At 44.1% G+C, this 8,726-nt stretch overlaps 1 protein-coding gene across 2 annotated transcripts; it reads left to right on the forward strand.

Annotated features, from left to right (window-relative positions):
• The first annotated feature begins 664 nt into the window (after positions 1-664).
• LOC124045919 (sodium-coupled neutral amino acid transporter 5-like) lies at positions 665-8,575 on the forward strand. 2 transcript variants are annotated; one of them, XM_046365732.1, is made up of 16 exons: positions 665-813; positions 2,433-2,568; positions 2,760-2,844; positions 3,019-3,134; positions 4,126-4,199; positions 4,461-4,604; positions 4,692-4,773; positions 4,912-4,994; positions 5,120-5,178; positions 5,394-5,552; positions 5,710-5,789; positions 5,900-6,000; positions 6,206-6,330; positions 6,656-6,800; positions 7,042-7,145; positions 7,271-8,575. In XM_046365732.1, the coding sequence occupies exons 2-16, from the start codon at positions 2,480-2,482 to the stop codon at positions 7,373-7,375; spliced, it is 1,551 nt and encodes a 516-aa protein (XP_046221688.1). In that variant the 5' UTR covers positions 665-813; positions 2,433-2,479; the 3' UTR covers positions 7,376-8,575. The 2 variants fall into 2 exon arrangements, with proteins under 2 accessions (XP_046221688.1, XP_046221689.1); XM_046365733.1 differs by having other exon boundaries at positions 4,461-4,553.
• Positions 8,576-8,726: the final 151 nt, after the last annotated feature.

An 8,726-nucleotide genomic window follows, 5' to 3' on the forward strand; every position in this document is an offset into this window, starting at 1 on the left:
TTTCACTTACCTCCTAAGCTAATTAAGGAGTTGTGGCCTTGAATCGAGCAGGATGCAACTCTCTCGCTGATCCCGTCTACCCCGAATACCTCAACGGCAATGTTAAATAGCCACCCCTAACTACTAATTATGATGGTCTTACTATGGAGATAGAGAGATGGAAACCCATTATTGTACTGTACTGTTAGCTTCCACGCTGTTTCATAGTTTGGGACCATAAATGTGAAAAACATACAGAATGTTTTGCTCACGTCCATCAAGTTAAACAGGATCTCTTGAATGTAGACGTGTAGCTACCACTAGATTCCATTCACAACCAGACTGACTCAACATTATTAGACCGACAGGTTTAACAAAGGGTTAAAGAGGGGAGGTGTGTTATCAGACTCCTCTCTCTCTCTCTTTCTCTCTCTCTCTCTCTCTCTCTCTCTCTCTCTCTCTCTCTCTCTCTCTCTCTCTCTCTCTCTCTCTCTCTCTCTCTCGCTCACTCGCTCGCTCGCTCTCTCAAGCATGTCCTAAGCTCTCTCTCTCTCTCTCTCTCTCTCGCTCGCTCTCTCAAGCATGTCCTAAGCTCTCTCTCTCTCTCTCTCTCTCTCTCTCTCTCTCTCTCTCTCTCTCTCTCTCTCTCTCTCTCTCTCTCTCTCTCTCTCTCTCTCTAGCATGTCCTAAGCTCTCTCTCTGTCTCCCTTCCTCAGTCCAAGGAGCTTTAGAGAGGGGGAAAAAGTCCTCAGTGGATATCAACAACACAGACAGTGGTGGATTCCAAAAATATATCCATCCCAAAGGTAACAGAAGTTCCCCTCCACTATCTTGGTAAGTAGCTGTGTGAGTTGTAGTGTGTTGTAATGATGTGTGAGCTGTTGAAACAATGGAAGGGCAACTGTCAATAGAGGCAGTTTTGCATCAGACAAGAGCCATGTGGTGGGAGTCTGAAGCACAGTGCTGCTAATGTGGTGGACTGGGAGGCTCATGACACACCGATGGTCAGTTCTACTCAAGTCTAAAAGTTGTCTTAAAGGTTTAGGTAAAACTGGTAGTATCAGCCACTGTTTTATCAACGTTTCACTTAGTCTATATGTATGGTCATATTTTTGCAATAGCTATTTAGAGGAATAGGTTATGAGCTATGTAAGTTAAAGCAACCTTGTTTCATATGTGGTTGTTTTATAGTCCTTGGGTGATGTCAACCCAACGAAGGGTGGTGGCATGCTGTCTTTCCTGACCAAAACGCCTCATAGCGGAACTGGTAGCGAACCAATTGGTAGCATACCAACTGGTAGCAACCCAGTTCTGTCTAGTTATTCTCATTCACAAAACAATGTAAAGCACACTGTTTATGACCCATGGTAAACTCACTGTTGACTTTTCAAATGAGAGTTGTATAGCTCATTAATAACAGCACCCTATTCCCTACATTGTGCACTACTTTTACCAGAGCCATATGGGACCTGGTCAAGTATAGTGCACTATAGGGAATAGGGTGCTGTTTGGGATGCAGCCTAGCGGACCCATGACACAGTGGCGCTGAGACTAGGGAGTGTGAACTGGGAACACAGAAACTACTCTCCATGTTTGCTTTGTGTTGCCAACAGCAGATTAGCACAACATTAAGTCCGTAGACAACATTTGTTATTTAAAGCCTTTCCTGGCACATAAGATTCAAATAGCTTTACCCCCCCCCCCCCCCAGTATTTCCCTTTATCCTGGCAATGGGTTTTAAATATTGTGGACCCGCATTGGTTAATTAAGACCATGTGTTTGGTAGTCCTGCTGTAGGTCAACACTGAGAGTAGCCCTTCATGCAGCCTTGATTACATTTCTGGATAATAAAGTATCTTAAGGTCACACAGAGGACAATGCTGTATTATAGAGGGGAACATAAGGTTATACAGATTGCGCTAAAATCAATTACACAAATCATGTTTAGCCCCTTTTTCAAATATTTTTATTGTTGTACGTTGTGTTCTCCGTCCAGCGTTTCTCTCCGAACACAGTGGCCTTTCCTCTACCTAGTCATGTCAAGCCTAGTGACTGTATCCATAGTCAGGAGAGTTTAGGCCAACTCCAGTGTCATCAGGTCTGTCCTGAGGTCAGCTGTTATAGTCATCTCATTACACCAGGACCATGCTTTCCACAACAGACCTTCCGTCTGGACAACCCATCAAACGTCTTGTATATTCTAAGAGCCAAATATAGACTGTCAGACAGTTATCCTTCAGGAGTATGTTCAACAAAGTATAGTCCTATCTTATTTAACTTTTAAAGAACACATGGTGTTTAACATGACCTTTATTAGAATTAGTCTAGTGGTTGATGGCACCATGTGTAATCATCAGCATCAGAGTCATGTCTTTAGGACCCCCTTCCAATATTACCGGAGAACAATCTGAGGCCGAATTTAAACTTCAACTCTGTGCTCTTTATTTCCATAGGTTGCATTTGAGACTTGGTCCACAGGATCTTCATCCCCAGCACAGCCATGGATGTTGGGAGAGGTTTGGAGCTCCAAAAGATGAACGGGCAACATAGCAGGGACCTTGGTCCAGATAAGCTCAATTTAGAAGATGGGTGAGTCTCTTGCTTCACCAGAAACCCTAACACATCAACAGGCTACCTGTCTGCATTTCGTTACTCACAGCAATGCTAACGGACGGGTAATGAATATGTGATTTTGCTACCCGTTGATCTTTGTATACGCGAGTTGTGTCACAGTGGTACCACGACTTTCTTGTTTCTAAATGTGTTTATTTTCTCTCTAGGTTTGACGGGCTGGAGTTCATGGCAGAGCGAGATGAGTTCCTGCCAGGGAAGAGCCCAGGAATAAAGGCACCTCAGTTCACTGATGTGAGTGCTCAGCCTTAGTTCAAAGGTCAAATGTGTACGCATGAGAAATCAGTCTCTTGTTACTAGTGTAATTACATTGTTACTACACAGGTATAAGAGCAAATGTAAACTAAAACTAGATGTTCTCCAGCCCATTCTGTATGTGTAATTCTTTCCTTTCTTTCCGGACCATAGTTTGAGGGGAAGACGTCATTTGGAATGTCCATCTTTAATCTCAGCAATGCCATCATGGGCAGTGGAATTCTGGGACTAGCATACGCCATGTCAAACACCGGAATCGTCCTCTTCCTGTAAGTTACCATGCCAACACAACACAGGCCGCGCTAGTCCTCCTTCTTTGGCAATATCACTGTGGTTACTTAAGGCTTGACGTCACATGCAGCCCTACAATGACCTCAGATCAGACAGATCTGAGCTGAAAGGTGTGTGTGTGCGTGCGCGAGTGTATGTGTGTGTCCAGGCTATATACCCAATAGGGTTAAAGAATGACACTGGTTGTGATGACACTATGATAAATACACTATCCAGGCCATACCAGACCCAGTGCTCGCCAGCAGATCCATCACGGGAAACATTTGTTTGTTTTACAAGAAAACAGTAGGGCTATTATGGGTGTGACATTCTGGCTATGTGTGTGTGTGTGTGTACATTATTGAGAAGTCTGTTGACTGTATAACATGTTCACTTAATGACATAAACGCCCCCCCTCTACTAGTCACATGCTTTTTAGACGGGCGGAGCCAAGGATGCACACACAAGGTGTGATCGAAGGATACGGTTTAGCCTGATCTGTCGTACGGCCGTGTCACCGTTTGTTTGTGTTCGCAGTCGCTTCCCGTGTCTGAGTATGTGGGCTGGCCTATCAGTGTGTGTATATTTATGCTCATACACATACTGCTCTCCTAAATCAGATTTGGGGTTATAAATAGCTTGTCGTGATCAGATCAAAGGCAGGTCTGCCTGGATCAGTCCTGTGTGTCCATCGGGAAGGGGTGGACTGGCAGGCCAGGGAGCTGCGTCACAAACAAGTCACACTTGTGATGGCCATTCACATGGCCTAGGTGTACTGTAGCGGCCAGAGAAATTGTGTCAGCGACAGATTTACTGAGTCATTAGCCTTAACTCCGGCCGTTAAGCTGTCTGGAACCGCGAGACTACTGAGGCATTGATGAGGCCGTGCCAAATGTAGTACTGATATGTTGATTTAGCTAGTTAGACTAATTACAGAGCGTTGTCCTGTTACAAGATCAGTGTTATGATTAGTGTGTGTTTTTGTTTCAGTATCCTGTTGCTATGCATCGCCATTTTGTCTGCCTATTCCATCCACCTCCTCCTGAGAAGTGCAGGAGTTGTAGGTAAGATGCTGGTATTTCACCAAGATACCTATCTCTTTATTGAAACCAAGAACGTTTGTAGTACAGCCTACCATTACTTAATATGTCCAAGGAACTAGAGTACGTGGCTGAAAGGATGTGATGGTTCGCCTGAAAGCAACAACCACAGAGACAATATTAACACGCCTGTGTGTGTGTGTGTGTGTGTGTGTGTGTGTGTGTGTGTGTGTGTGTGTGTGTGTGTGTGTGTGTGTGTGTGTGTGTGTGTGTGTGTTCTTTCAGGCATCCGCGCCTATGAGCAGCTAGGGCACCGTGCTTTTGGACAACCAGGCAAAGTGTTGGCTGGCTCCATCATCACCATGCACAACATTGGAGGTACCGAATGTTATGTGACCGCCAAGCCATGGTTGGCTTATGTTATCATATGTAAGCCTCGTGAATGTGCAAGTACAAGTGTCGTTGAAAATGCTTCCGTCATAGTGTTGTGTGTCAACGCGTTGTTGTTTCCCGTAGCGATGTCCAGCTACCTGTTCATTGTGAAGTCAGAGCTCCCGTTGGTCATGCAGGCCTTTCTGGGCCTGAAGGACAATACTGGGTAAGTGTCTCTAGAGGGCAGTTGTTACTGTTACTTCATCACGTCGGCTGTAAAACAGGGCCTTTTAAAGTGTTATTTGATGGATTGACATGACGGTTGGCCTGTTCTTTGTTGTCTAATGTCCCTGCTGTCGGTCAGAGAGTGGTACTTGGATGGGAAGTACCTGATCATCATCGTAAGCGTCATCCTCGTCTTTCCACTCTCACTCATGCGACATCTTGGTATGTTTCCTCGGTCACTCTTTCATATTTGGTGCTTCTTGTAACATGCTAGTACTGAGAAAGGACACGTGGACAGAGTGACATGGCTCTATTGAACACGCCGTATTCTTGTCATTACTTCACAGGTTACCTTGGTTACACCAGTGGCTTCTCTCTCTCCTGTATGGTTTTCTTCCTCATCTCCGTGAGTCTTCTGTGCCATCAACCTTCTAACCAATCTCCCAGCCAACTGAGCAATACATAGCCTGGTCCCAGATCTGTTTGTGCTGTCTCGCCAACTCCCATGGTTGTAATGGTCAACGACCACACAAGTTGGCTATACAAGCACAAACAGACCCGGGACCAGGCTAGTCAGTACGTCAGTGCTTGACTAAACATTCAGTTGGTCCCTCCCACTAGGTGATCTATAAGAAGTTCAACATCCCGTGTCCACTGGAGAAGATAACCAGTCAAGATAACCACTTAGTGTCCGTCCAGGGGGAGAGTCATGATAACCACTCATTTGTCTCCTCTGATGTGGACTTCTGTGAAGCACAGTCCTTCACCATCAACATGAAGGTCAGAGAGGAAAACTAGTTTCAAATTAAATGAGACAACGGTATACAGTATGGAGTTAAGGACTTGTTGTGGCAATATGCGTTTATTATACTCCAATGAGCTGCAAGTTCTGTTTGTAGCTTTGAACCATTTAATTCATGGTCTGTTTTGTTTTCAGACAGCATATACCATCCCCATCCTGGCTTTCGCTTTTGTCTGCCATCCTGAGGTGCTTCCCATCTACACAGAGTTACGAGAGTAAGTCATGACTTGACACAGTTCCGATTAGAGATGCAACACATATCCACGTGGTTCACACACATACAGTTACTGCCAAATCAATCTCTGTCTGTGCACTTTGACCTTAGCGCCACCAAGAAACGCATGCAGACGGTTGCCAACATCTCCATTCTGGCCATGTTCGTCATGTACGGGCTGACCGCCATCTTCGGTTACCTCACCTTCTTTGGTAAGACACTGCTCCTGAGGCAATGAGAATTTTGAAGTACTTATTTATGTTCAAACTGTTCACTCATCTTGTTACCGTGTCGCTACCATTTTGAGAAGTCAGGAATTGGAGCACTGGTAAATGAACTTCTCTTCGTGTTTAAGACCTTTTTAAGGCATCTGTGTCTGGAAGTATAACTACCATTCTCGGTTTCTCTGTGTTTTAGGTGGAGTAGATTCCGAGCTCCTTCATACATACATTAAAGTGGACCCCTTGGACACACTGATCCTGTGTGTGCGTATGGCTGTCCTGGTTGCTGTTACCCTTACTGTTCCTGTGGTACTCTTTCCGGTGAGAGTCAAATCTACCTTGTAGCCCTGAACAGTGTCAATGCTGGCTTGTGTTTATGTATTCTCATATTGACTTGAAAGGCCCAGTAATGTTACTTTAATTCCAATATAAGCACTGAAGTTACTGCGGTATGAGGATAATTAAGCTCTTGATCCCGCAAGACCCCCCCTGCTAGGTCGCTAATTGGCTAACAGGTTTCAGGAACGTATTTGACCTGCTTCTCCCGAGACATAGTCTGCGTCACAAATGGACACAGCCATGGTTTGTGATGCGGGCCTGGTGACACCTCTCTGTCCCCCGTCCGTCCGTCCGTCCCCCTCTGCAGATCCGCAGGGCCCTGCTGCAGCTGCTGTTCCCAGAGAAGCCCTTCCACTGGGCTCACCACATCTCCATCGCCGTGTGTCTCCTCGTCATCGTCAACCTATTGGTCATCTTCGTGCCCACCATTCGAGACATCTTCGGCGTCATTGGTAAGTGTGCCGAGACGGAGACATGTAAAATGACTGGCTGTGGTTTCAGTGCAAACCTAGTTAAGATTCACAGACTATTGTTATCCAAAGTAGAAACTAAAATGAGTACTACTTTAATGGCCACTCGTAGTTTTGTTCCTGTTGAAAATGTTAACATTCGACCACTCCCCTACCTCCTCCTCTTCACCCCTGCATTCCTACCGCTATCCATTCCTCCACCTCTTCCCCCTTCCCACCCCAGGAGCGACCTCTGCACCCAGCCTGATCTTCATCCTCCCGGGAATCTTCTACATCAGGATTGTTCCTGAAGAAACAGAGCCTTTAAAATCCATACCAAAGATTATGGTAAAACCTCAATCTGTTGTCTCGTCTTGTTTAGCGATGTAGCAGTAAATAGTACAGTCAAGCTTATGAATCAATGTCTGAGAATTTGCTCACATCCCTCTCTTTTTGCCTCGCTCTCTCTGCAGGCCGCCTGTTTTGCAGCGTTAGGCTTCGTCTTCATGGTGATGAGTACGTCATTCATCATCCTTGACTGGGTGTCCGGAGAGTCTCGGAGCAGAGGCGGGCACTAGCAACAGACCATAATAAACAGTAATACCAGCAAAATGCCAACCAAATCTATCCACAAACATCAAATTCCTCCACGACGTGCACATTATTTAACCATAGCCAAATGAGAGGGCCTTGGCTGGACATGGAAAAGAATATATCATTTAAATTCCCCCACAAGATGGCATTATGTGGTGGTAGGTCTTGTACGGGGTGGGAAACAGAACCAGCAACTCAAAAGCAGCAGCTCTGAGGTGACAAACATTGTGGTTTGCTTTCAGTATGTTGTTTTGAGGCACTAATAAAGTTGTCGCAGAGACAACCGGTTCTGAGGGTAATGATATAGCATATGTTCGTATACCAATGAATGGCTTCATCATTTACCCTCCTTATCTACCTCCCTTGAATTTTCAATGAGATATTTTTACACATAAAGAAATGAAATGGATCTATTATTATTTTTCTCTTTATGGGAAGTTTTTTAAATTTTCAAACAAGATTGTACAGTATGTTACGTAATTTTCTCTATGATTGTCATTTATAAATCAGGGAATATGTGTTATTTTTAATCAAATCCAGAATTTGTAGTGTTTTTGCCCAATGCCCATACATATTGCTAGGTGTATTGACTCTATAGAGTATCCTAAGGTTTTATCATTCCTGTTAGTTTTTTTTCCATGGTACCAAGCTCATGTTATAACACAGTCAGACATTTTCCTATAAGTGCAGCTATCAGCCGTGATAATGACAGAAAGGGATGACCCTCCCAATTCCTCATGACTGATTGGTTTAAAAACATTTATGTGAACTTTATATTATATCCAGCAACTTTAAATGGATATTTCAAACTTTTATATTTTATTTTATTTTTTATCTGTCATGTGGTACATACAAAAAGAATATATGAAATGTAGTCTAGTCAACATGGAATGCAAATGATTAGGGGCAGAGAGGGCTGTTGGTGTGATCGTACAAACAAATGTCCACTCAACACAAACTCAATACTGACCTCCGTGTCACTAGTCAGTCAGAGAGCAGAAGTAGTATGATGTCATCTGCTACCGTTGGACTTGGCTTTTCTGAGTAAGTCTGAGAAATTCCGAATAGGGGAGGCCTGTATAAAGATGTTGATCAATTGATCTTTTTAAGAGAGCATGGAGACTGTCTTTATTTGGTCTTTTAAAAATGGAGTTATTCGGCCAATAAAGATTCATGTAATGGAATGTTTTGAATCTGGTTTGTTCTCTTTTATGACATCTGTCACGTTAATGTGTGGTCCAAGTAGAGGAAACTGAGTGCCTGAGAAGAGGTTGACGTTTTAAGAAAAGAAACAATGACTAAAACTTAAAAGAGACTTAGTCAGACCATGAAATA

This window comes from Oncorhynchus gorbuscha, linkage group LG10 (assembly GCF_021184085.1).
Source record: "Oncorhynchus gorbuscha isolate QuinsamMale2020 ecotype Even-year linkage group LG10, OgorEven_v1.0, whole genome shotgun sequence".
Lineage (NCBI taxonomy): Eukaryota > Metazoa > Chordata > Actinopteri > Salmoniformes > Salmonidae > Oncorhynchus > Oncorhynchus gorbuscha.